The 25,679-nt window shown below is 52.2% G+C and overlaps 8 protein-coding genes across 8 annotated transcripts in view; 2 read left to right on the forward strand and 6 right to left on the reverse strand.

Annotated features, from left to right (window-relative positions):
- Positions 1-1,811: 1,811 nt before the first annotated feature.
- GUITHDRAFT_141392 (hypothetical protein) lies at positions 1,812-3,597 on the reverse strand (the record flags this gene model as incomplete). The annotated part of the gene is made up of 5 exons (XM_005829112.1): positions 1,812-1,892; positions 2,068-2,097; positions 2,148-2,246; positions 2,295-2,375; positions 2,512-3,597. The coding sequence occupies 5 exons, from the start codon at positions 3,595-3,597 to the stop codon at positions 1,812-1,814; spliced, it is 1,377 nt and encodes a 458-aa protein (XP_005829169.1).
- Positions 3,598-4,647: 1,050 nt separating this feature from the next.
- On the reverse strand, positions 4,648-5,586 carry GUITHDRAFT_141393 (hypothetical protein; the record flags this gene model as incomplete). The annotated part of the gene is made up of 1 exon (XM_005829113.1): positions 4,648-5,586. The coding sequence occupies one exon, from the start codon at positions 5,584-5,586 to the stop codon at positions 4,648-4,650; it is 939 nt and encodes a 312-aa protein (XP_005829170.1).
- An 897-nt stretch (positions 5,587-6,483) lies between these two features.
- On the forward strand, positions 6,484-7,278 carry GUITHDRAFT_141394 (hypothetical protein; the record flags this gene model as incomplete). Its single annotated transcript, XM_005829114.1, has 1 exon — positions 6,484-7,278. The coding sequence occupies one exon, from the start codon at positions 6,484-6,486 to the stop codon at positions 7,276-7,278; it is 795 nt and encodes a 264-aa protein (XP_005829171.1).
- Positions 7,279-7,329: 51 nt separating this feature from the next.
- On the reverse strand, positions 7,330-8,375 carry GUITHDRAFT_88180 (hypothetical protein; the record flags this gene model as incomplete). Its single annotated transcript, XM_005829115.1, has 4 exons — positions 7,330-7,440; positions 7,549-7,704; positions 7,755-7,998; positions 8,326-8,375. Coding segments are annotated over 4 exons (485 nt in total), but the record flags the coding sequence as incomplete, so codon positions are not given.
- Positions 8,376-11,988: 3,613 nt separating this feature from the next.
- Positions 11,989-13,939, forward strand: GUITHDRAFT_164186 (hypothetical protein). Its single transcript, XM_005829116.1, has 10 exons — positions 11,989-12,042; positions 12,558-12,734; positions 12,785-12,847; positions 12,895-12,971; positions 13,020-13,087; positions 13,139-13,281; positions 13,331-13,403; positions 13,461-13,561; positions 13,610-13,672; positions 13,721-13,939. The coding sequence occupies exons 1-10, from the start codon at positions 11,998-12,000 to the stop codon at positions 13,853-13,855; spliced, it is 945 nt and encodes a 314-aa protein (XP_005829173.1). The 5' UTR covers positions 11,989-11,997; the 3' UTR covers positions 13,856-13,939.
- GUITHDRAFT_95780 (translation initiation factor 2, gamma subunit) lies at positions 13,928-17,590 on the reverse strand. The gene is made up of 19 exons (XM_005829117.1): positions 17,576-17,590; positions 16,636-16,739; positions 16,512-16,583; positions 16,380-16,464; positions 16,216-16,317; positions 16,095-16,165; positions 15,964-16,024; positions 15,824-15,911; positions 15,671-15,735; positions 15,485-15,586; positions 15,342-15,434; positions 15,190-15,290; positions 15,015-15,135; positions 14,791-14,934; positions 14,666-14,744; positions 14,551-14,618; positions 14,275-14,367; positions 14,190-14,227; positions 13,928-14,066 (listed from the first exon to the last, which is right to left on the reverse strand). The coding sequence occupies exons 1-19, from the start codon at positions 17,576-17,578 to the stop codon at positions 13,997-13,999; spliced, it is 1,560 nt and encodes a 519-aa protein (XP_005829174.1). The 5' UTR covers positions 17,579-17,590; the 3' UTR covers positions 13,928-13,996.
- Positions 17,591-19,118: 1,528 nt separating this feature from the next.
- Positions 19,119-21,944, reverse strand: GUITHDRAFT_141398 (hypothetical protein; the record flags this gene model as incomplete). Its single annotated transcript, XM_005829118.1, has 16 exons — positions 19,119-19,400; positions 19,443-19,489; positions 19,565-19,608; positions 19,653-19,729; positions 19,772-19,827; positions 19,895-19,988; positions 20,041-20,097; positions 20,145-20,195; positions 20,241-20,306; positions 20,481-20,513; positions 20,557-20,679; positions 20,732-20,899; positions 20,944-21,039; positions 21,081-21,148; positions 21,191-21,315; positions 21,364-21,944. 16 exons carry the CDS (start codon positions 21,942-21,944, stop codon positions 19,119-19,121), a joined length of 1,968 nt encoding a protein of 655 aa, XP_005829175.1.
- Positions 21,945-22,743: 799 nt separating this feature from the next.
- GUITHDRAFT_111762 (hypothetical protein) overlaps positions 22,744-25,679 on the reverse strand; it is a gene marked incomplete at both ends in the record, with an annotated part of 8,068 nt that continues 5,132 nt past the window's right edge. Inside the window, 14 exons of the mRNA XM_005829119.1 lie at positions 22,744-22,946; positions 22,993-23,275; positions 23,359-23,427; positions 23,487-23,539; positions 23,681-23,783; positions 24,052-24,128; positions 24,173-24,323; positions 24,368-24,412; positions 24,742-24,773; positions 24,815-24,848; positions 24,960-25,031; positions 25,101-25,172; positions 25,220-25,277; positions 25,366-25,434. Coding sequence (XP_005829176.1) covers positions 22,744-22,946; positions 22,993-23,275; positions 23,359-23,427; positions 23,487-23,539; positions 23,681-23,783; positions 24,052-24,128; positions 24,173-24,323; positions 24,368-24,412; positions 24,742-24,773; positions 24,815-24,848; positions 24,960-25,031; positions 25,101-25,172; positions 25,220-25,277; positions 25,366-25,434 — 1,321 coding nt within the window. The remainder of the gene's footprint in view (positions 22,947-22,992; positions 23,276-23,358; positions 23,428-23,486; positions 23,540-23,680; positions 23,784-24,051; positions 24,129-24,172; positions 24,324-24,367; positions 24,413-24,741; positions 24,774-24,814; positions 24,849-24,959; positions 25,032-25,100; positions 25,173-25,219; positions 25,278-25,365; positions 25,435-25,679) is intronic.

Raw genomic sequence — 25,679 nt, forward strand, 5'->3', positions numbered from 1 at the left:
AAAAGAACCAAAAGCAATATAAACATTATAAAATAGAGACCCCTTTGCCCCAGGTGTCGACATTCAAGCTATGTTTTGTAAAACATTCCAATCAGATTTTGAAATCAATTCAAAGATCTTGAAGGAAAATCTGGCAGAGGATGAAAATTCTCCGGCACAGCGGTTCGGGACGGGGGGTGGGTCCTTTTGGCTATTCGGATTGAGTTCATGACAGCAGCCTGACGGAATTCCTCAGTACCAAACATTTTACTTATTTAATAGGGTTTAAAAAAATTCGGTTCGTTGTCCCGCTGCTGACTCCGTGACCCCACCTACTAACAACCTGTGTAAAGTAGACTTAGGGGTGGGGTTGTTGGCAATAGTCATTCCGCCACTGGGCAAGGTAGTCGGGACGGTTCAAGTAAGGTTGTAGATTTAACATCTCTCAGAACAACCAAGAAAGTGCGAGCGAGCTCCAAAGGGAAGGGAGGGGACAAGACACTCTGACAACCAAGAAAGACAGAAACGATGCAAAAACGGAAGGAGGAGGAGGAGGAGGAGGAGGAGGAGGAGGAGGAGCAAACCTTGTCAGTTTTCGATCGCTCAGATTCAAATTCTTCTCATCGCGCAGGCTCAAGGTGCGCGAGATGCCGGTAGCAACCTGCGCAGAGTCAAGAAAGGGATGAGCAAAGAACGCCAACAGGAGCAGAAGAAACGAATTCAACTCAGAGTTCAGGCCAGGGAGGGAAACGAATTTAACTCAGGGTTCAGGCCAGGGAGGGATGGAACGGATGGGAAAGTGGGGGGAGGGTAAGTTGGAGGCTGCTGTGGATACAGAGGAGTGGAGGAAGCGAGAATTTTCTCATCTTATCTAAGTAAACATGAGATGCTATCAACCATGCTTCCGAGCATGCGTGCTCCAGCCTCGTTCTCTGCGGAGTATGAAAGCCATGCTAATTCTGTTGCTGCTGATCTTGACCCTGATTCTGACGCCACCTCCACTCACCGCCCTGCCTTCCTTTCAAATCGTCCGCTCTCCTCAAGTCTGACCCTGTCATCGTTGCATTCTCTCAAGACTTTGATCCATATCCTCCCTGTCTTCTTCTTCTTCTCCTCCTCCTCCTCCTCCTCCTCTTCCTCCTCTTCCTCCTCCTCCTCCTCCTCCTCCTCTTCTGTCGTGCTCTGGCCCGTGCATCACGCCCGCAATGGCGGTTGAGTCTTCAAGGGGGGTGGTAACAAGAGGGTGGATGTAAAACAGGGGGTGGGGGTAGTCTCCTCAAGATACTCAAGGGGTAGTGGGGACGGACTGAGCTGTTGACTAAACGGGAGGGGTGGTCAGGAGTTGTAGTAATTGAGGGGTACAAGGGTGGTTTCAGTTGCCATCAGCAGGGGTGTATTGAACAGGTAAAGAGGAGGTAGGGGTACTCGATTAGTGATGTGTAGCAGGTAGGTAATCTGGGGAGGGACGTAGCCACCGAAGGTAGGGGTACACAGATATATGAACGTTGAGTTCGAGGGGGGTAGGGGGTGGGGGTACGAAATATTGACGAAGGGGTTAAAAGTTGCCAGAGAGGGGGGGTAGGGGTTATCGAGGAAGTTTGACAAGGGGAGTAGGAAAAAATCTGAGTGGAGGAGGAGGTCGAGGAGGGGGAAGGAGGAGGGGGAGGGAGGGAGGAGATGGAGGACGGGGACGAGGAGAAGGGAGGACGAGGAGGGATGAGGAGGTGATGGAGCAGGAGGAGTAGGAGGAGAAGAAGGAGGAACCTGACACGTGCGGTGTTGCTGGTAGAGACGGATCCTCCATCGCAAGGCTCCACTTTGCCTGCCTCTGATCAGGAAAGGAGGAAGAGGAGGCGGTTGAAGAGCACCTCCGTGGTCCTTGATGGATGGAGGTTCGCATGCGACCAGATCAGCTGCATGGCGATCAGACGAGCATAGGAGAGGAGAGAGGAGAGAGGAGAGAGGAGAGAGGAGAGAGGAGAGGAGAGGACAAGAAACTGTAATACGAGGATCGACAGAAAGGAAGGGGGGGGATGGGTGGGACACGAAGGTATGCAGGTAAGGGATACTTGCCTCTAGGCTCGACACCGTGCTGTCCAGCTTGGAAAGACTCAGACCCTTGACACAACGACGTCAGACGCAGCGGGAATGAACGACAGGAGAGGAACCATGGCAGCACGTTCCTGCTCCATCAGGGCTACTTGGTTCTCGAGCTGGAGGACGCGCTTCTGTGAGAGATCATTGTCTCGCCGAAGCTGACTGTTCTCCTGCTCAGCAAGACGTGAGAAAGGACGCTCCCGTCTCCCTCCTCTCACCTCCTCGCTCTGCTCGAGCCGTTTGATCGCCTCTCTTGTTGCCTTCTCTGCTATCGAGTGCGACTGCGAGCGGCTCTCAACCTGCCATGATCTTAGCGAGACAATGCTGAGCGACAAACGGAAATGCAGCAGGATAGACAGGCAGGCAGGCAGGCAGTCAAGTCAGTCAGTCAGTCAGTCAGTCAGTCAGTCAGTCAGAGAACAAGTATCTACTGACCTTGACCTGCAGCTCCTTGAGGTGAGAATAAACTTCATGCAGCTGGCTCTTGAGCTCTTCGATCTCCTTGTCCTTGGATGCATCTGAGTCCCTGCCTTCACGGGCTTCGGGGCTCACTGGATGAGGAGCAGAAAGTTTGACCAGCCGCGCGCTGGTCGGTCGCGTCTCAATCCCTTCGTTCTTGGGAGCGGGAGGAGAGCTGTTCACTTTCTTCGAGCTCCTCTCCTTCTGCTCGCCGGCAGGGCTGCCAACAACCTTCCTCGGCAGCCTCAGGAAGTTGGGAGAATTCTTCGAGGGAGAGGAGGAAGCCTCAAGGATTTCGATGCTGTCGACGTGAATCTCCACCTTCGTTGTGAAGCCATCGGGACCGCACAGTTCAGCATCCTGTGAGGCTCGTAACGACAGACTGTACACGAGCTCGCCATCGCGTTCGCTGCCTTCGCCGCCTGGCACAAGGTCATACCCAAAGACCTTGGCAAATCCGTTCTTGACGTCGGCTCCTCGGCTGTTGTACTCCCAGAGGATGAAGACGAAGGCGTCTGAGCGCGAGGCGGAGATTTGAAACTTCTCTCCATCGAACTGAGCATGCGATTTCTTCTCGCGCGACCAAGTCTTCTTGACACGAGACGTGCGCACTAGCTTGTTGCTCTTCCTCTCGAACTTTCCTCTCGCCAACACCCTTATCTCCACGTAGAACTCCCCGGCGCTCCGTGAGTTTATCGGCAGGTTTACCACGTCAGCGATGGACAAGTTCAGCCTGAACCTTTCTTGTGTCGTCTCCTGCGTGGGTGGTCGGTCGCCATGGCTAGGGGAAGCTCGCACGGCAGCAGCCTCCTCATCCTTCTCCGCCTTGTCAGCCTCGGCAGGATGGTCATCAGAAGCCTTGCTGGCAGAGTCCGAGAGAGACTGCGAGTTCTCGGAGAGCAGGAAATCAAAGTCCTCGTAGGGATCCGCAACCTTCTTCTCTCCCTTTATGTGTGCTGTGGGGAGTTCTTCCACGTCCATGGCGACCAAGAGTGCAGCATCCAGGCTTGCAAGCAGTTCGTTATGATCATTGCTCCCACCGTTGTGGATCGTTTCGCTCATGGTTTGCAAACACGTATTCAGATCTCAGTCCTTGTAGTACTTGACACGTTCACTGTCGGATTGTAACCCAGTCCATCCGCTGGCTACAGTCCCGTCGGAAACATCAGCGTCAGCCTCTCCTACCTACCAGGCTGCAGTTTCACCCTCTCCTTTCAATTCTTATCGGGTCTTTATCAAAGTACCTCCCAATGTCACGCAAGCTTCTTCTCGGGCCTTGCTTTCAAATTTCTGCTCCTCCTCAAGGATCTTGATCTTTCTCCCTCACCTTCCTCAGCTTCTCTTCGTGCTTGTACTCTTTTTGTTCATAACTTCTCATCGTCGTCATCGCTGTCTCTTCATCGCTCCGCTGCATTCATTCGTCTCCCTTCAAAATAGCGCATTTATCGCCATGTTCAAGTGGGTGTGATATTGTCCTTCGTCGTACCCCCCACCCCCTACAAATTCATTGTACCCCTGATGAGAATAGTGATTATTGATTATTTGCACATGGGGGTAGTATCACCCTACCCTACTCGGTGTTGTCTACCCTACGGTAACTTGATGGACATCGTCAGGCCGTGCGGGACTCGAAGCAAAACAAAACCAGTGCAAGAGAGTGGAGATGAGCACAACTGAGGAGATGACGATGTAGAAAGATCAGAAGAAGTGATGAGGGAAGAAGATCAAGAGACATCAAGGAGAGACATCAAGGAGAGACATCAAGGAGAGACATCAAGGAGAGACATCAAGGAGAGACATCAAGGAGAGACATCAAGGAGAGACATCAACGAGAGACATCAAGGAAGCGGGGAGAAGAAGTGAGATGTAGAGATGTAGAAAACAGAGAGAAGAGCGAGAAGTTTTGAGAACTCAAAGAGCGATAAGGTGAAGAGAGATACGGGGAGGAGAGTGAGAAGAGAATGATGAGAGAACAACGGCAAGAGAGTGAATGTAGTAAAATTCACGACATCTCACAAAGGACTCGAGCACTAGATACATTCATGACACGAGAGCAATCAGGCCAGGGGCAGCACGTGATGTTAAGACAGGAGCAAACACGTCTTTCATTCCTCATGCTTTCTTCGCTCTCTTCTCGAGCTCCAACGTCTGATGTCTCAGCTCCTGCACGTCCTGCGTCAGCGTGTGGATCGCGATCTCATCTGCCTGCAGCCGAGCCTCCAGCGCCTGCACTGCCACGTCGTCCGTAGGGATCGCGCACAGAACTCCTCCTGCACACCCATCGTCGGAAGAGGGGACGGGAGGGATCGCAGAGCGGATGCTGTTGGCAGCATCGTTGGCATCCGCCACAGGCTGCTGAGCTGGAGGAAGGGCGTTCAAGGACGGGCTGGTTTCAGCCAGAGACTGTGTCCTTGCCTTGGAAGCGGTCGATCCGCGCGTCTCCTCCTTCCTGCTCTGCTGAGAGCTCCCTGTAGCAAGGGAGCTGCTCTTGGCTGCTGCCGCATGAGGCTTCGCAGGCTCTTTCAGCTCCTTGGAGAGTTTCGCGTCTTTGTGCATGCCGTCCCGTTGGTCTTGCCGTACACTGTCAAGGGTAGCCTGCAGCAAGCCGAGATCCGAAGCGGGAGGTGAGACTACTGTCCTCTTCCCGCCCTCCTGCGGCCTCAGGCTCTCATCCTGCGGCTTTCCGAGCGAAGAACGAGCGTTCCATGGAGCATACACCGTCGAAGCAGCGCGCATGATCCTCCCCTGACGCCGAGCAAACTTGTACCCCTGTGAGTACGGGCTGTAGTCCTCGTGTCCTCTTCCTCCCATCTGTGATGCTGCTGACTTTGCATACTCCATCCCAATCTTTCCGTGCTTCATCTCTACGACTTTCACATTTGCATCGCCGCCGTAAAGCAAGGAAGAGCCATCGGGAATAGGGAGACCTCCGATAGCATAGCATACCGTGATCACAGCAAATACTGCAATAATTCCAGACATGAACCCCCGTCTGTTATGCACATAATTTCCACTTTGGTGACACTTTGAAGGTTCTTCAGCCTGTACCATCCTGACTATTTGCTTGTAGAATGAAACTTGCTCCCGAGCTCCTAAACAGCCGCTTCACAAACCACAGCTTGTTGAGGTTCCCTGCCTCTTCCTCTGAATCTATATCTCCTCCTCCTCCTACGATACTCCTCCTCTTCCTCTCTTCCTCTCTTCCTCTCTTCCTCTCTTCCTCTCTTCCTCTCTTCCTCTCTTCCTCTCTTCCTCTCTTCCTCTCTTCCTCTCTTCCTCTCTTCAGGCACGAAGAGCCATGGAGGCGTGGAAACTTTTAGGTTTAAAACTGTTTTCATCCCCTTACCAAATAGTGATTGATAGAATTAACAAAACTTTGTATTGTATCATATATACTATTAAGATTCCAGTACTGAGATCCTTTTAAAAACATAGTATGAATACTGTTCACCCACGAGAACGCATCTCAGCAGGTTTTCACGCAGGGGATCACGAACGAAGGAGGTATCAGCGTCAAGAAGGTCAGATGAGATCGAGGTATGAGCATCAAGACACCTTCATAGAGATATCAGGGTAAGATAAGGGCATCGGTAAGTCAGGTCATCTCATGTCCTGAGACCAAACAAGGGCTAATACGAGAAAGAAAAGAAAGTGGTCGAGAGAGGTGAAGGCAACCTTGCAAGAAGGAAGCGGCGAGGAAGAGACATAACTGACAATAGGAAACGATGTTTGAGATCGAACAGTACAATGAAAATAGAGAGAGTATATAGATTCTCCAGCCGAATCTACGTTGCAATTCTGATCCCAAGTTTCTTGGGTGTGTTTGTTAGCACGACGGAAGAACCACGTTGGGAACACGATCTGGCCTCTTTCTCCAAGCTAAGCACGAAACCTCAACCATCTCCATCCTATCTCTCGCAGAACTGCGCAAAGAGCATTACAGATAGCATGGCAACATGTTCGAGTGAGAAGGAGCAAGCCCTGGTGGTGTATAACCCCGATCCCCTGCTGGCCTCGTTGCATGAAACCGAGCACGAGTTTCGACTTGAATGGACAGGGACCGGGCGCTCTCTTCCTGACAGTGTGAAACTGCAGCAAGGAGGTAGAGGAACAGGGGCCACGACGTGGGCGGCGGGATACATCCTCGCTACTTTCATCGCGAAGTACCACTCGAACATGGAAGAGAAGTTGCCCAGAACCTTCGTGGAGGTCGTGAAGACGAGGGGGCAGGAGTTCAAGTTCGAGGATCGGACTGTGGTAGAGCTGGGAGCTGGTCTTGGACTTGTGTCGATCGTCTTGGGGATGTTGGGAAGCAGGGTTGTGTCTACAGATGGGGATGAGACGGTCATTCCTTTCCTTGCCAAGAATGTGCGCGCGTACAGGCAGCATATGAAACACGTTGTCAAGGTTGCCAGGCTGCACTGGGGTTCTAGCGAGGATGTACAGCTATGCATGTCCAGGCTGCCGGCAGAGGGAGTTGAAGGGGGGACAACGGTAGATATCATCATGGCGGCTGATGTTGTTTTCGGTCAAGATACGCGCGTGTGGGAAGCACTTCTTGCTACAATGCTTAAACTATCGCATCGGGGAACTATCATATTCTTCGGCTATTCAAGTCGGTACGACTTGGACAAGAAGTTCGTAGAAAGCTTATCAGAGTATTTCCTAACTGCGGAAATCCCTTCGGAAGACTGGAGAGACACTTACGAACAGACTTCCGTACAAGTGATGATAAGAAAATAAACAGCATTGAAAGAATCCGACAAGGACAAGATCTTAACACTAGTACTAGTTCCTACGCAATTGTCTGTTTACTGTAACATTTCGAGCAAATTCAGCATGCAACAATCAAAGCCATGGGGATTCTAATTTACTGCTTGATGTTGTTCTTAGCCTCGTCAACAGCTGCAACAAAAATGAATCACATCAGAAATCAAACAATCAAAAATTTGAATTGTAGATAGTTAACAGTGGGGCAAATCGAAGGGAGAGCCAAATCAGTCGAATTCTCACCTCCCTTGATCTGCTCAACGAGCTTCTTGCTGATACCCTCCTCCGCGTCCTTCTGCTTGACGAAGTCGAAGGCCTTGAGGGCATAAGTTCCGATGAGAAGAGAAACCTGCTTGGCAGTGTCGCTGAGTCCCTTGTCTCCCTCCTCAGGCAGCTTAGCTGTAAACCAGTGACGTCAGACGACATGAAGTCAGAAGCACTTGGAATACCGCAGTACACGCCAGCTCCTCCAGCAAGAACGGCAACGAGGATAGAGAACTTGGAGAAGATGAGACCGACAACGGCGAGGGCGATGCCAGAGGCCTTGGCCTTGTCATCCTCCGACTGCATCTTGAGGGCGGTGGCGCGAGCGGGCTTGGCGACAGCAAAGGAGCTTCTCTTCAAACCAGAGACAGCAGAGGCTCCCTGGCGGAGCATGAGAGTCTGGGAAGGGGTGTACGCGAAAGCATCGGCCTGTTTCCGAAAACGTAAGCAATGGGGCATAACAGAACTACACAAGGCGCAAGGCAAAGGCGGCATGGAAAGAATCATGAGGAACAAGAAGAAGAGAGTTATAGGCAGAGTCATAATCAAATCTCTTGATAGGTTTGAAAGAAAAAGATTGAGGACCACTCTGCATCGGAACAATCTGCTCTAACCCATTGCATCCCCTGAACAATCCGAGAGGTTGCGGGATCACGGACACAAGGAAGGAGGCAGGGTTGGAGGATCAGGAATCAGAGGGAAGAGAAAGGGACACTGCATTATTAGGATCACGATGTACAGCATTGAGCGACTCACGGAGGCGAGCATGGCAGCGACGAGCATCAAGCTTCTCATCATGAGCATTGTGGAACGGCAGACAGCGAAGCGCGGCAAGGGACCCCTACTACCCCCACCCCTGGTGGATCCTGTCTATACCCCATGTTTGATCTAGGACCCCTGTCTGATGACCCCCACCCACAGATTTCCATCTTCATCTCCGAACGGCAACCCAGACCATTTAAAAATACACCCCACCCACAGTGGAAATTGACCCCCCGGCCTGCACCGGTACCTTACAACGAGTAGAGGGCCACCCCCACCTAAATAAATACGCCACCCACCCTTTCCTCGACTACCCCCTACCATTTAGATTCTCGGTGTTGAACCAGAGCACAACTACCCACCCCTACTTTGAAAATAAGGGAGGGGCATCTGCTGAGATATGGACCGGTACCTTGAACGAGGGATCCTGGTATTCCCACCCCCTGCTTTACCTCAAAAAGTGGGTAGGGGTAGTCTCAATGCTGACTTCACCGTCATGAAAACCTCGTCGGATCAGATGCAACCACAGACTACCCCTACCCCATCTTTATATCATCAACCCCCTCCCCTACCCAACCGGTGGTGTCCTTCACTCTACTACCCCTATTCACGACTCAAGAGATTCTAGAAAACTCAGAGGACCCCACCTCCTAAAATACCACCACGATGCTTCTCCTCTCATTCTTGACTACCCACCCTATTGTTGATCGAGGCATCCACCTCCGGACCCTGACCGATCCCTTCATAAAGCCGTAAGGCTACTAAAATCGATGGGGTGGGTTATCCCTCTTGCCACCCCACCATGCTCTCATGATTGCCTGTTGTTGAAAGGACCCTACCCCAGACCTGCCCTCCACTCAGTGACTCGGAGTCCGGCCCGGTGACCGGCCGCACCCGTGACCTGGCACTGCCGCAGTGAGTGGTCCCAACTCAGTTACTGGCCGGGCGGGTTTCGTCGAAGTAGGCTTGCTGGTACGGTAGGCTTGGGCCAGTGCCGTCGAACTTCGGAAGTAGGCTTGGGCCCGGGCAGTGGCATCGGGCCGGCGGCCGCCCTTCCGGGGCGGCGGCGCCCGGCCGGGGCCCTTGGTTTAACGACTTGAAAGATCCGAAGATAGAGGTCCGAAGTCAAATTCGCAATTTATGTTGTACGTTTTGCTTTCTTCAGAAATCCCTTCGAGTGAACTCGGAAAGTTGACTCGATCTCCCGGCCGCGACCGCCGCCGGTATCGGAAGCCGCCGGGGCCTGTCACGGTAAGTTCACCTCAGGTAGTACGGTACGGTCACGGGGTCACAGTGGCCGGGCCGGGCCCGCCGGGAGTCCCGTTTTATGAGTCGGCTACGGGCAATGCCGGGCATGCTCCGATTAGCTAGCAAGGAGGACAAGGAAAGCAGCACCTGAAGCAGCACAGAAAGCAGCAGGTCAGAGAGCAGGTAGGGATGGAGGTCGGGCGGAGGGAGGTGCTGCTCTTGTACCGGTCGCTGCTCAAGGCTGCCAAGCGCCTGACGGAAGAGAACCAGAGGAGGTTCGTGGCCGATAGAGCTAGAACTGACTTCAGGTGCGGTCACCCCACCCCTGCCTCCTCTCCGTCCTTGGAGTGCTGCGAGTGCGGTAGAGCTGTGGCGAGAGGTGGATCTGGGAGGTGTACTTCATACTAGAGGTATCCTGGGGTGACGCAGGGAAAGGAAGAGGGATATGATGAGGATGATATGGTGTGCCGGCGGGAGGATGTGTGATGTTCCTCATGGCATGCGGATCCCTGGAGGAGTTTGCGCTTGGATGTGTGGAGGTTTTGTCGTGATTGCACTCATACGATGATAGCGAGCAATCAGTTGAGAAGGCTTCGAGATGCAACTTGAAGCTTTTTCAAAGCTGGACCTTCTGTCTTACAAGCATGCACTGAAAGCTTCTTGCTCAGGAAACACAAGACCCTGACCGACCCTGACGAGATATTGCTCGAGTATGGGGAGCAAGGTTGAGAAAGGCAATTCTTCTCTGACGCTCTCTTTCACGCGTGCAGGTATAGAATGGGGCTGACATATCTAGACACTGTAGAGATCCGCGTGAATCACATGGAAGTGAGTGAGACTGCTCGTGTTCTTCTCCCTCGCCCCTCCTGCCTCGTGTTCCTCCTGCTATCTGCTTTGCCTGTGCATCCCCAACCAGGGTGATGACGAGGATACTTCATGATGTGGGACGTCCGCTGTACCGTCTCTGACCTGCTCGACCGCAGGCGGTGCTGTCGGCGTCGCCGGCGGTGATAGAAGGGGGTCACATCCCGAGCTCAGGCCAGCATTGATGGGTCATGGGCGGGAGGACTGACGATCATCAGCGACACAAGTCGAGCTCGTGTACATGTGTAGCTGTTGAGAATGAACCGATGACGTGATCGAGCCGGAATGTCTTCGACAACCTCGACCGCGAGGAAACAGCACGAGATTGCTGGTTGGATGCGTCATGGAGGATCTTTACTTCAACATGCTATGGTTACAGCAACCACTTGGCTGTCTTACAAGTGAACGTTCCAAGTCTGCGCGATGTTGGTGCCGAGCTCACCCTGCCGGCAGCATCAGAAGGATGTATGATAACAATAGAGATAAGGCGACACACAAACACAAGGACAGGTCACATCTCTTACGTTGTCGATGTCGGCGGAGTTGACGGCTTCAGCCTGCTTGTAGGAGAAACCTCCGAGGTGAAGCTTGAGGTTCTTGAGGGGATCGCGCTTGAACAACTCAGTGAACTGGACGAGAGTTAGCGAAGAGGAAATCAATGTCTGCAATGACAAGCAAGACAAATCATCGCAAACATGATACGGTCCGGACAGGCAGAGGAGCCTATGAATACATGGAACAACAAACAAGCAAAGCTACGGGTCACATATGCACTTGATGTTTCATTCATCTCTACTACAATTACTACTGCAATATCAGCACAGCATCAGCACACATTTCAATCGAAGCATATCGCTACAACATTCACTTGCACACTCGCCTCCATAAGTGATATCACGAGTGTTCTTGCCATTGAAACATCTTCTTATCCTCATAACTTTCTCCTCTTGCTGAAACATTCTCACCATTGCACAGGGGGAAAACTGATGGCTCTTCAAGTACCCACCCCCCTCAACAAGGACATCGACTACACCCCCTCCCAAACTCTGAACCCAAGTTATACAGAACCGGAATTACCATGCGGGTGGGGTGGAGTCAAGAGGTAGGGTACTCTTTTACGAAGGGGTACTATCAGAGGGCTGAGGTCCGGTGGGAAAAGCCAAAGATTGGGGGAGGCAAGTGATAGAGAATTTAGAGGGGTGGGGGTGGTGGACATTTAAAACCAAACTACTGTTTTAAGATTTTGTGAGCGATATTTATATTATTGGCAGATACCAAAGATTTATGATCCGCATTGTATTATTTGTTTTTGTTCTGATATATTTTTAAAATAGTAGCTATTCTAAAATTTACATCAAAGAGGCTCTTTCCAGTAATTTTTATAACACTATGATTGAACCAAACTGCTGTTACTCTCGTTTTAAAAACTAACATAATTGTTTTTTAATACAAAATTTTTCTCTTAAAACGAATATTGATAAGCATATACATTCAAAATATCTTTTTAAAAATCGCTCTAAAACGTTTTGGCCTCGCCGCCGCCGCGTGCCCACTATGCTCTCTTTCGCTCGAGCAGCTGCCGCCGGCCCCTCCCGCTCGGTACTCTCCTCCCTCCTCTCCCCTTCCCGCCTCCCAGGAATCTTTCTTCTTTCACCCTTGTCCACTCTCCACGTTGCGATCCCCTTCCACCTGGTCCTCCAACCGTAGCGTGTTGGCTCCTGTTCTTTCAAGATCCGCTTGAGTCCGGCGTCGCTCGATGCTCTCTGTCTCGTTCCTTTTGCTATTTTCTGTTTTCACATGACCGTATCTTTGATGGAAAAGCAAATTGTGTCTTGTTTGAATCTTCTTTCATGCTCTGAATGTCCGGAGGTTCCTGGCGGTTGTTAGTACTAATCGTTTGACCGGCTTCTCTGTTCCTTTTTGACCGCATTGAAATCTTTTTCATTGTGTTATTGTGGTAAACTTTCACCTTGATGTACAAACAGTTTATCTTGCGTGTTGCTTCTTAGATTGCAAATCATCGTTTGTTGTCAGATCCATGCAGACTCGTGTTTTGTTTGTTTCGTTGGGGTTGTTTTTACAGAGACTTGAAAGTAACATGTTGTATCTTTCAGGTGCTCCTAGCAACGACAACAAGACTTCCTGATGCCGTTGTGCGTGGAGAACGAAATGCATCCCTCAAGCAGCTTCGTATTCGCCTCGCTGCTGTGAAGTCCATCCAGCGTATCACCAAGACCATGAAGATGGTTGCTGCAGCGAAGTTGAAGGGCTTTCAGGGGCGTATGTTTGAGGTGTGTTTGTTGAATGATCGCGCGTCATGTTTGCTCATGATGGAATGCAGTCAAGACCCCTCGGTGACTGCGTTGAGAAAATGATTCAGGAGATCCCACCCGCCCCTGAAGAGGTTTTAAATGTGTTGAAGGCTGTTGCTTCTTGTAAGCTTGTCCATAGGACGTCGCGGCCAAGGATCTTACAAACTTGATTGTTCCCATCACTTCTGATCGTGGACTTTGCGGTGGTATCAACAGGTGGAAGTTTTGCAAGATCCTTTTGAAACAACTGATTCTAGTCTTCAGTGCTGTTGCCAAGGCAACCAAGAACTTGTTGAATGATATTCCTGGGGATAAGGTCGTTGCCATCATCGGTAAGGATCAAAGCTCATGTTCATCACTTTTTTGACTTGAATGGCTCAAAGGCAACAAGGGAGAGGCCTTGCTGAAACGCACGCACGGCCAATACATCACTAGGATTTTCTCGGATGTTTACGTGAACCCTACCTCGTTTGCGCTTGCCTCGGAGATTGCGGAAGAACTTGTGCTGACGAAGAAATATGACAAGGTTGACGATCTGATGGGCAGCTCTTGAATCTCAAGTATTGCATTGCCAGGCCTCTATCATCTATAACAAGTTCAAGTCTGCCATCGCCTACGACACTATCGTTGAGGAGATGGAGTCTGCTGGTGATGATGCTGATGCCCTGTAGAACCGGTCAAAGATCGATCCTGACCTGCCCTTAGATGCCATGGAGGATCGTCTTGCCGTCTTCGGAGAGAAGTTCGAGTTCGATGACGAGTTCTCCGAATCCCTCCACATGAACGACATGATGCAGTTCTGCTTGGTCGAGCTCGCGACATCTCCGTCCCCTTCTCTGACTCGTTCTCGACAGGCTAGCAAGCTTTACTCTAGACTACTCGAGTCGGCGACTGCCGAGACTTCTGCTCGTATGCAGGTGAAGAAAGCAGGAAGATGCAGTAGCCGGAGCTGATAGGGTGTACAGGCTATGGAGAACGCGACCAAGAACTGCGGAGAGATGATCTCGAAGCTCACGCTGCAGATGAACAAGGCCAGGCAGGCGCTCATCACCCAGGAGCTTGGAGAGATCGTGTCTGGTGCTGCTGCTGTTTCTGAGTAATCGATGCGCCTGGAGCGAGAGGCACGGAGGATGAAAGGGAAGAGAATCTTAGCATGTGGAGGAGATAAAAGTAGAAGCACTTTCCACTTTAGCCAGGACTGCATGAGAAGTTCTTGTGTACTTAAGAGATAATTTTTCAGTTCACATGGTAGATTCAGGTTCGATTCTTCTGCCGCGGTTAATTTGTCCCCACCCAATGAGACGCCAATGCCTGCCACGGCTCAAGTCAGCAACAGGGTCAAACTCCGCGTGCACCGCCTCCCCCAACATCACTTGTTCCATCCCTCATCCACTCTGACAGCATCCCCATCCTCTCCTCCTCCTCCTCACTCACTTGTCAACACGGCGAGACAAGGCGATCTTCTCGCCCACCTGCCATGCTCACGTCACATCTGGAAGCAGGTCATGTCAAGACAGACCTGCGTGCAAACCGGGACAGTCAATTCGATCTTGGCCAAGTCAGCCTTGACGGCCCTAACGTTTCCTCCAGTTGAGGTCGATCCGACGTTCACCTACACTTTCCGTGAGCACCTCCTCCACACACTCGCTCATTTTCCCCTCCCAACCTCCAACATATTGTCACCACTATCTCCTCCTCCTCCTTTGATAGTTGCCCAGTCTCAGCATCATCGTGATAATCTGCCTCCTTTCTCCAGCGTCCCGCACTCCCTCCCTCTCCCTCCCTGCCTCCTCACCATCAAAATTTCTCCCTTAGTGAGCTTCTCAACTTTTCCAGCCTTCTTGTCTCCTTCCGTCTTCACGCCTGGTAGAGTTGTCAGCCTTCTCACGCAATCCACAGCTGCAGCCGACCGAGCAAGCGACGGAGAAGGAAGTAGTTGATCTCCAGGTCCGAGAAGATTTCAGGAAGCTTCCCCTTCTCGCCCAGAACCTGTGGACCATCTTTGAGTTCCAGCTATGTCAGCAACTTGACCTACTTGTCCGACAAGACGGTCAGCTCGAGACAGCGTCGGGTCGATCTTCGTGCCGACGCCGATGAGGCCGCCAGGTACAGCAAATTCGAGCTCGTTGTGCTCGGCAAACAGCGAAACGATGCGACTGAGGATAGGACGGCAGGTGACCTGACGGTTGAAACAGTGAGGAAGCAAAGACCAAGAGACGGCAGGCGAGCAAGAGAGAAGGGCAAGGAGAGGCTTCACACCTTTCCCTCCTGATCCTTCTTGACAATTCCTGGTCTGATCTCGATCTCCGCATGCTTCTTCAAGACACCACAGAGGATAGAACCTCCGGCCACTCCTCCTTTCAGGTCCTCCACCTCTTCTCTGTGAGCGATCGAGTCAAGCAGGAGAAGCCGAGAGGAGGAGGTCTGGCCTTACCCGGGCTTGTTGACGTCAAAGGAACGAATAATGATCATGCGAGGGTCGCTCGTGAAATCGCGGCTGGGGATGGGGATGCACTTGGCCATGTACTCGGCGACCTGCGGGAGGAGAAGGTGAGAGGCAGCAGGGACGAGCAGGGGGCAACTTACAACGTCGATGTTGTAGCGAAGCTGAGCAGAGATGGGGATGATGGGAGACTTCTCGGCGACAGTGCCCTCGATGAAAGCCTTGATGTCATCGTACTGCAAGCAAGGGCTTGTCATGTCCGGGGTCGAGCCAAGTTGAGGCGAACCTGCTGGAGGGCCGCGCTCTCTTTGACAAGATCGATTTTGTTCTGAAGGATGATGATGTTCTGCAGTTTCATGATTTCCACAGCAGCAAGATGCTCTGCAGTCTGCAGGCAGGCAGTCAGGCTCGGGAATAAGCGAAGGGAAGTAAATCGCAAGGAGGATCAGGTTCAGAGAGGATCGATCGCTACCTGGGGCTGAGGACAAGATTCATTGCCAGCGATGAGCAAGAGCGCAGCATCCATAACGGCAGCACCTGGACCCGCAAGTCAGACGACGAGGCTGTCGAGCGAGAGTTGATTGGAGGGGAGGAAGAAGAGGAGATGGCAAGGACTTAGTGTTACCGTTAAGCATCGTAGCCATAAGAATGTCGTGCCCGGGACAATCAACGAACGAAACATGGCGAAGCAGCTCCCACTCCCCCTCAGACGCCTGTGACAACACCAAATGAGCCACTGGCAGATCCTATTCTATCTTCACTCACAGATTTGTCCAAAGATCCTGGACCAGTCTTGACTTCGTACTTGCACTTAGTGTCACCTGGCCTACAAGAACCGAGTTACAACGGGAACACAAAGCATGTGCTGTAAGAATGGCATCATCCACTGTGCTTACTTTCCAAGGGGCAGAATCACGCGCTTCTTATCGTCAAGGAAGGAAGAAGAGCCGAACGCCCTGTAGTGGCCCTGTAAATCCTGTCAGATGGCCCTGCATGCTCAAGGGACGACAGGAATACAGGTTTCTCGTCAGGGGGATTGATGCGCTTGTAGATCTTCGCGTTGGCATAACCCAACTTGATGGTGATGTTACGCTCGAGCTCGTTCTTGAAACGAACGGTCTGATACGTTGATGATCAGTCAAATTACTCTCGATCCTCCTCTGAGCACAGTAAATCCTCACCATCACGCCGGACAAAGCCTTGACAACCGTTGACTTTCCGTGAGCAACGTGACCGATGGTTCCCACATTGATCGTTGCTTGACGGCTGTGACAGTGTCAAGTCAATCAATCAACTCCACAGCTTGAGCTGACCTGATGACTTCGGGGGTGAGAGGACTCAGCTCTTCTATCTTGAGCTTGCTCAAATCCTGAGGGAGAAGACCTCTGCACGCGATGAATTCAGTGCTTGCCAGGGTTATCGCAACAGAGACATCACCCAGTGATCTCCTCCTGTTCCTCTTCCTCCTCCTCCTCTTCCTCCTCCTCAACTTCAGGCTCCTTTTCAGCTTCTGCGCTTTCGACTTCTTTCTCCACGTCAGCCTATCAAGCGATGTCAGGGTGAGCCAAAGATGCCAGGCAAACGTGCAATAAACCAGATATCAATCTCAAAACACAAGAACGACCGAATTTGATTCATATGCAACCCCACCTCATTCGTGGTGCTCTGTTGCCATTTCAATCTATCTAGATTCTTGATCCTGTACCCTGAACCTAGCTTGAACGTGCGTGCTGCGCGCGGATCGTATCTCTATCATCTTTCTTTAAAGCTGATTGGGTATAGATCTTGATGCCTTACACTTGTTGGGTCGAAGGCAGCACATCTACTGTGCTCCTATCTCTCCTCCTTGCCTCAAAGAAACTGCGCTCAGCCACGTGATCCTAAGAGCATGTTCCGGTTCCATTTCAACCCTCGATATCTCCTTCTCTATTATCATCGCGAGAACTTTCAGAATCTTACTATTCATTAAACCCTTGTATCTCCTCTCAGATCTGCCAATCACTTCCTATGCGAGCAATGTTTATCCGGATCTCAGCCTCAATCTCGATGTCTCTTCGTCTCTTCACCTCCCTCCCTCACGGCATCCCTCCCTGACCTCCTTCCTTCCCACATCTGAACATGTCAGCCTCCTCAACGCATTCCGTGCCTGTTGCAGCTGTCCTTCCCCCATTCTTCCTTGTGAACTTCTGAACAAGTACCTGCACCTCTACTTTCTGTTCCCGCTCGGAGTTCGCTGCTGCGCTCCCTGCTCGCCTCCTCCATCACATCACATCATCTGCACTCAGCCTCCATCGTAGCCTGTACTCTCACCGCAGCTGCCTCCTCCCTCCCTCCTCCCTCCCTTCGCTCCTCTGCACTTCCCACCCATTTCACTTACCATTGCGAACCGCACGAGGAACCCACGTCAACCAAACCCTCTACCCCTACCCTAATACCGATAACCCCCACCCCCAAGTGGGATGTCCTGAAGCACTACCCTGACTTATATAGGGGTATAACAATAGTAAACCACCCCTCTTTGTACCCCACCCATGTCCTTCTCTGCACCACCGTACCCATTCTTTACCTTGTAACACATTGTCCACCCCCGATATTCTAGGGAAAAACCACCCTAGTGTAACATTACCCCTACGAAACTTCAAGTACCCCTCAAATATTCATATTCTTTTCCTTATGTGCACCCGTACTTTCCCGTTGATGTGATAACCCACCCCTGGCATTGCTACTGGACACTTTGTTACCCCATACTTCCCCATTTTTTTTGGGAATTCTCGGGGTAGGTATGAGCACCTACCTTTTACTCAATAACAAGTGGGGTAGTCAGCCAAACAAGTGAAGTACCCACATATTGCCTGTATTTGGAAGGGGTACATTCGGGAGAATTAAATACTACCCGTACTTTTTTCAATGAAAAGGGGTGGAATTACCCCACGGGGTTGTACCGACCCCCCTGTAGGATATGTTTTTTATTTGAAGTACCCGTACTCCAGGAACGAAGAAGATCACCCGTCTATTTGAGTGCGGATATACCCCTCCATCCAGGCTCAACAAGGCAGAGGGCTTTTCCGTACCGCTGAACCAAACTAAAATAGTACATTTAAAAATGGACCCCACCTAGATAATAATCAATGAAATCTCTCTCATCACAAGGGGTATATCCTCTGCTCCGGAAATAGCTCACAGCTTATAAAACATTGATTGTGAGAATTGATACAAAAATAAAACTATGTTGAAGTATTCTTTGTATAACAGATAATTTAAACTTTCATGAACAATCAAAAACCAGGGTGGATTTAATAACTACTTTTCAATAATTTTGTACCAGTCAGAGGAAGTGTGTACAGTATTTTGTAATATAATAAAAGTAGTATTGTTGTCTTGTACCGAGAGGGATCATCCCGTACTGTGCCCGATTTAGAGAATTCTCCCCTTATAGCCTCGACCCCCACCTCTCCCGTCCAACACAGCAGGTGATGCACATCTCCGATCATGAAGCTGAAATGCGAGGCTTCTTACTGCGACCCTATGCTCCCTCTCCCTTCCTGATTAAACATAACTGTCTTCTCGTCCCTCTGTTCTGTCTCCTGTTTATGTACCCTGTTGTCTGTTCTTCTTGCTCTTCATATACGATTGCGCAAATTGTCGTTGGAGGTTGAACATGTATTGACTGTTCTTGCAGCAGCAATGTTTCAGTCCCTCTGGATGTGGCGTCAGGAGTACCAGCACCATGAGCAGCTCCCCCTTGCCTTCAACGGCACCTGGCCCTCATGGAACTCTGACCTCGACAACCGCCCCTGGTAAACACCGAAGGTCAAGAGGCCGTAGATGTCGACGAAAGTAGACTGAGACGGTCTGATGTGGAATATTATTTATCATCCCAATAAACTTTTTTGACTTCAAGATTGGTTTATGCTCATATTCTATGCGGTTTTCTGTGCGATCTGTTCTTCTATAACCTGGAGTAGCTCCATGCACCTGGCGACAAGCGGGTCCTCAGTCGTGAGATCGACTCTCTTAGCCTGCATGAGAAGGTCTTGAACAGCGGTGAGGGTGAACATAATGTTGTCATGCTCCTTGGTGACCAGCACCATCATCTTGGATCGAACCTTCTCCTGCGCCTGCATCTTTTCTCTGACTTCGGCCAGTCGCTGAACGATTTCATGAGCAAGCTCGTACTCCTGCAGACGGAACCGAAAGATCTCCTGCTCCCCTCTCTCACTGACGAAGCAGCAGACAGCACGTACCTCGTGGGCTTGTTCGAGAGCCTCCAGCGTGTCTTCCTCCAGCGCATCTGCCGTGATATAAGGTGCAGCCGATGATGAAGAAGAGGACAGGAGGAAGAGGAGGAGGAGTTCAGAAAGCTGACCTCGCATCCTCTTGAAGACTTGCTGAAGGTTCGCGTTGAATTCTCTGTTGTGGATGAGCAACAGGGCAAGAGGGAGGGACTAGGTCACTTGACTCTGTGGATGTCCCACTTGGAGATCCAGGGAGGGAGTTCCGCCATGCTTTCCTCCTGCAACTTCTTGCGCTCCTGCTCTCGTGGCGTCAGGCAGGCAGGCAGCAGCCATCCAACCTTGCGAGCTTTAGCCGCCAGCAGAAGCGGATCGAAGTCTAGCTTGTCGAAATCAACTGAAGTGAATATGTCTCACCCTCCTCCTCCTCCTCCTCCTCTCCCCCTTCTCTCTCGCACTCGCACCTTTGAGGTTCACTGCGATGCTGGAAGCTCCCCCCCCTCTCCGAGTGAGCTGGTGCCAACCTTGAAGGGAAGGCTGCTTCTCGAGCTTCCTGACCTGACAGACCGACAAGCGTCATCAGCTTGCTTCCTGTCCAGCTAGCGTCCACCGGCAGCTGGACCATCCCGACGGGCTTGTAGAAGCCCTCGAGATCCATGACCATGACCTGCCGCCACGTCATCAGCTGAAACATGACAAGCTCTCTGCCGTCACCTCCAGCTCGATAATGGACTCGACGCCTCGCACGTTGAACTTGAAGCTGCTCTCCCACTGCTCGTGTCAGCCTGGACATGCCAACAGCAGCGTCACCCGCGGCTTCAGCGTGCGAGCAACGACGTCGCGCGTGTACTGATTGGGGGTCTTGTCCTCGAAGTCCTGGACGCGAGAACCAGGTCAGAGCATGCGAGGCGGCGGGGGAAGGAGCACAGGTTTGCTCGTTTGAATGGTCGGGAAGACTCGGATATGGACGAACGAATCTGCGCCTGAAGCAGGAGGAGATGTCAGACAGAGACAGGAAGGGGGAGGAGGCTGACCGTGATGGTCGTCGACCTTGTTGATCCCCCGAGCTTCGACCACTAGCAACTGAAGAACGTCAGAGGTCATGCAGGCAGGAGGAGAAAGTCACATCAACAGTGCCGTAGGTCTCAACGCCCCCAGCCCCGCTGATCTCCTTGTTCCTGTCATCTATCATCTTGCTCTTGGCCGAGATCGCCGAGGATCGTAGCAGCCCGACGGTATTGTCCAGCTCCTGAGGAGGAGACGTCAGTCACAGCCTCTTGCTCCTCCTCATACGCAGTCACCTGATTCTCTTTGGTCAGAGCCGACCACATCTCCGAGCTCCTCGGGTCCAAGTTGAGCCTCACGCGGTTCCCCTCCCTCGCGTTGCTCGTTGACTTGGCGTCTCCTCTCGACTTGCTTGAGTCCGCTTGCGCTCCTTCTCCCGCAGCTGCCTCCTCTAGGTCCAGCTCCTGCGTCCTCACGTGAGGCAACGGAGAGGTTCCTACCGAGCCACCTCTTCGATATCCGCTGCAGCCTCGTCATCCGGCAGCTCCTGGGGAGCTGCTGGGCTCTGAAAGATCTCCTTATCCAGCTCCACAGCGTCTGTCGCCTGTAAGACGGTCAGAGGCGTCAAGGAGGGTCATCGGCCACCGGCTTCCTCGACCCCTTGGAAGAGACTCGCTTGAACTTGTCCTCCTCCCCCTCCTCCCCCTCCCCCCCTGTGGTTCGATCAGCAAGATCGTTGAATCGACTGCTCGCACCTGCTGATGGCGCTTGCTCGGTCTGATAGTAGGGGAGCACCTGAGGGGAGGGGGCGCGGTCGGGGCCTCTCCTCCTCTCCCTCAGCTTCCTCCACTCAGCGGCTGCTCGGCTTGGCTTCGGCAACCTGACGAGCATCCAAGTCAGACAACGGGCAACATGCGCGGATACTGACATGCGGCGAGAGGAGACGGACAGGCGCTGGAGCTCCTGCTCCTCCTCCTTGAGCGAGGGGGCTGGGGTGCTGGCAACGCTGTCGAGCTTGTGACTGGACATCCTCTTGACCGCAGGCTTCGGCGCCTCCTCTGCCTTGCTCGCTGTTGGCGTCTGACTTGGCGCCTCGTCGATCTTGTCGGTCAGGACGTCTGCGAGCTGCTCGCGGGTGGTGGCGGACCAGTTCACGTCACCGTTGAGGATGTCTCGGATGTCGTCAGGGCAGATCTCAAGGAAGTCGCTCGTCCACACGAGGAAGATCACTTGCTTCTTCAGGTTGTTAACCTCCGACCGCACGAACCTGAACGCCTCCCACTTGGGGATGCGAACGGACGACACGTCGATGATGTACAACATGACGCTCGCGTCCTCCGACGTCTCCTTCAGCTCCTCGAGGTCTGAGGCAAGGACGGGGAGAACCTCCTTCCCCTGCAGGATCGTCTGAACCTCCTGCACCAGCCCCCCCTCCTTGAGCTCGCGCTCCTCGGCGAAGATGCAGAGCTTCTTCAGCGTCTGCTTCTTCCTGCGAAAGAACCTGAACATGGCGCTCCTGCTTCAGCTTGCAGCCCCGAGGAGCGAGTTTGCTGCCATCCTCTTCCTCACATCGCTGCTGGTAGCAACAGGATTGCTGCGAACACCATGTGGACAGTGAATATGGAGGAGGGAGAGGGAGGGAGAGGGAAGAAGAGGAGAGGACGAGAGGACGAGAGGACGAGAGGACGAGAGGACGAGAGGACGAGAGGACGAGAGGACGAGAGGACGAGAGGACGAGAGGACGAGAGGACGAGAGGACGAGAGGACGAGAGGACGAGGAGTAGGAGGGGTGCAGCAGCGTCGAAGGATGCGGGAAAGGGAGCTCCAGGTATTTTTAAGGTATTGGAACTTCGGGTAGGGAGGGCCGTTAAATCTGGGAGGGGAGGGGAAGGCAGGGGAGGGGAGAGGGAGGCAGGGGGAGGCAGTGGGGGGAGGGAGGAGTGGGAGGAGGACGGGGAGTATGAGAGGAGTAGGGACAGGAAGGCAGGGAAGCGGGATGAAAGCAGATGTGGGAGCGAGAGGGAGAAGTGACAGAAGTTGTCACATAATGCAAGAGGACAAGAATGATGGAGGAGGATGCGAGGGAGGAGTCAGGCATGCAGCATGTAACATGCAGTATGTAGAATCTTTCAACAAGTCGTCAGATGGAGGAGCAATGCGTTGAAGTCCTCTTTCATTCTTAATGTAGCATGCTCTATGTACAACATCAAGACACACGATCTTGTTCGCAAGTCGCCTGTACGACTCTCCTCATCGACCTTGTATCCTGCTGGTCGTGAGCCCATGGAGCACAAGCATGAAGATGACTTCACCTGTGAACGAGGGAGGAGGAGACGGAGAAATCCTTGCGCCTTGACCCATGAGAGTCACTCGACTCCGCCTGACGCAGGGACCTGTAGCTAGGACGATTGCTGCTGTTGCCATAGTCCTCGAAGATAGTGATCTCCGGGAGAGACGTGATGTGCAACGAGTCCAACAAGCTCTCCTCTCCCTTCCTCTCCTCCTCCTGGTCTGCCATGAAAGTCAGGCGAGCTTGTCTTGTCACCGTATCCCTCACCTGACTTCTCACCGTCTTCTTCTGTCTCGCTTGTGCTCTGTCCTCGCTCGTGTTGTGCCTCTACAACCCGAATCGCCGCTGACTCTCCTCGCTCGTTGTCATGTGGCCTTGTCCTCGTCTGCGTCTTGGGGTTGACTGGCTTGACGGCAGTTGACTTCTTGTCGCCTCCACCCGCATGTCTTGTTCCCTCTTTCTCCTCCGGCGACTCCTTGACAGGAGAAGCGAGACTGGAACCCCTGCTGGGGGGACGGAGGCTGGTCTTGGGAGGAGGAGACTTTGCGATCTGGAACGAAGAAGGTTGCAAGAGGAAGGTTATGATGAGAAAGAAGGTGAGAGGAGAGGAGAGGTGAAGCTATAGTCTCTCACCTCCTGTACAGCTTTGAGGATCTCCGTCTTGAACCTCACTAGCTGCTCGTTCATGGCGCGCATCTCACGCTGACAGCAGGAAATTGATTCGAAGGCGAGGAGGAGGGAGAGAAACAAGAGAAACATACCTGAGCGATGAAACTTCCTTTCTCTGAGTCCATTCTGAACGATCCCCTCATTCCTGAAGCGATGATGATTGATGGAACATATACAATTGAACAATCACCAGACGTTCCTTTGTTTTCGCGCTCGAAGAACAAGTTTTGACCGTAGAGATTGTTTGCTAGTCGTTTGCATCTGAACATGCTTCAGCAATCAACACCAACTCTGTCTGCAGCTTGCCTGTCCATCTCATGTGGGAACTCGTGCAACGCGAGGAGAAACTCTTTGCGCTCGAGGAAGAGGAGCTCGCAGCAGGCGCACGCCTGACCCTCTTTCGTCAAACCCTCAGGTCGAACCCTCTCCTCCTCCCTCCTCCCTCCTCCCTCCTCCCTCCTCCCTCCTCCCTCCTCCCTCCTCCCTCCTCCCTCCTCCCTCCTCCCTCCTCCTTCCTCCCTCCTCAGGACGTTCCTGCACATGATAAGGCCACTTGGTTTCCTCCATGAGCGCCTGTTCTCCCATGAGCTCTCCTTCCTCCTTGAAGCCAACCTCCAGCTCTCGTCAAGCTCAGCCCGGGCACGAGAAGCGGAGTACCTCGTAGAGAGAAACTTTCATGCTGCTCGCCTTCTGCTCTGCCGGCACCTCGTTGTTGCTCCACGCGTTCTTTGCGTCTGCCTTGTCGTCAGAGGCTGAGAGGTGAGGTGAGAAAATGTACGTGAGTAGTTGAGGAGCCGAACTTGTCCTCGAGCTAAGAGGTAAACTCCATCGCACTTGTCGCAAAACCGGTCAAAGTCACAAGATCGCGATGCGTTCTTCACCTTGTCATCTTTGAGTGCAAGCATGTCCTTGGAGACGCAGTAGATGGACTGATGGACTCGTCAACAAGCAGCACTCGCACACCTCCCAAGACCTGCACGACATTCGACAGACGTCGAACACACTCGCTATCCATGCCCTTCAACAAGATGATGAGGAGAAGAGCAAGCAGAGGAGCAGGAAGCGGCTCAGACGCTGCGATGGAGTCGAGGAGAAGAAAGGGGAACGGGCAGGGGGAGGAGCAACCTGAAAGTATGGCACACGAGAGACAAGAGCGATGGATCGAAAAAGAGCCTAAGGGAACAAAACGATGAGCGGTATGACAATGATTGTCATAAGAAGGAGGGGGACATGAGGAGGAGGAGGAAAAGGAGAAGAATGACAGGAGCAGGAGCAGCAGGAGCAGGAGCAGGAGGAGCAGGAGGAGCAGGAGGAGGAGAGAGGAGGAGGATATTTTAAGAGCATTACCATGTTTGATTGTGCTCCATGGGACAAGCTCCCTGGACAACGATGAGGGTGAATTGCGATGAGACGTTCATACCAATGATCTCAGACTCGTCGAGAAGTTGATTGGTCTGCCATCGCCAAGCACACTGAGATGAGAGGAAGGAGTCAGCAAAACAAACAAAAAATCATGTGTGCTATGATGAAACAAGGCTTTCTCCTCAGCTCCAGCTCCTTCTCACCTGTTCCAGCAGCGATCGTTTCAACTCTTTCGGCAGATTTCGAAACCTCGAGTAGTTGAGAATCCGCTGGAGCTGAGAAACAGGACGAGTTAGGACTGGTTCGCCCTATTCGACGCGAGTTAAGTCTGACGTACGACGGACCTGAAGCTGAAACCTCGCGTTCTCACGGTTTCTGACGTGCATGAGGTCTGTGCAGACTGACAGTGCGTAGGTCTTGACGCCAACGAGTCAACTTGACTTTGACAAGCCGCAACAGTCACCATGAACGCGACGCCCAACCATGTGACGAAGATGGAGTAGGAGACTTCGAGAGGAGATCTGAAAGCAGAAGCTGAGAAGAGCTGGGAAGGCGAGAGAAGAGAGCTGAGAAGAGCTGGGAAAGTGAGGGATCAGAAGCCTTTCACACCTGATGACCAAGTCGCCGTTGCCGAGTAGACACAAAACTTGCGAGGCGAACTTCAAAGCATGTGCGTACCTGAAAGAAGTCAAGATGCAAATGTGACGAGCTGCTAAGAAGAAGGAGAGGAAGTTGATCGATGAAAGGAGACGGGAAATGGAGAGGACAAAGAAGAGGAAGGAAAACTGAGAACGGAGACGAGGAGGAGGAGTAGGAGGAGGAGGAGAGAGGGAAAAAGAGGAGGAGGAGAAAGAGGAAGAGAACTTTATCATGGGGTGTTGTGTCGACAGGTCGTTGAGCTCAAGCCACTAACTCTTCTGTCA

This window comes from Guillardia theta, assembly GCF_000315625.1.
Source record: "Guillardia theta CCMP2712 unplaced genomic scaffold GUITHscaffold_54, whole genome shotgun sequence".
Classification (NCBI taxonomy): Eukaryota; class Cryptophyceae; order Pyrenomonadales; family Geminigeraceae; genus Guillardia; species Guillardia theta.

Bases quoted from the DNA above. Each gene is read 5' to 3' on its own strand.
- GUITHDRAFT_164186 (XM_005829116.1), top strand. From the start codon at position 11,998: ATGCTCTCTTTCGCTCGAGCAGCTGCCGCCGGCCCCTCCCGCTCG. The intron at 12,848-12,894 runs GTTTTAAATGTG...GCTTGTCCATAG, and splicing joins TCCCACCCGCCCCTGAAGAG to GACGTCGCGGCCAAGGATCT. The intron at 13,088-13,138 runs GTAAGGATCAAA...AATGGCTCAAAG, and splicing joins TAAGGTCGTTGCCATCATCG to GCAACAAGGGAGAGGCCTTG.
- GUITHDRAFT_95780 (XM_005829117.1), bottom strand. The intron at 16,318-16,379 runs GTGAGGATTTAC...TCAACGTATCAG, and splicing joins AGGCTTTGTCCGGCGTGATG to ACCGTTCGTTTCAAGAACGA. The intron at 15,435-15,484 runs GTTCGCCTCAAC...CCTTGCTTGCAG, and splicing joins AGAGCGCGGCCCTCCAGCAG to TACGATGACATCAAGGCTTT.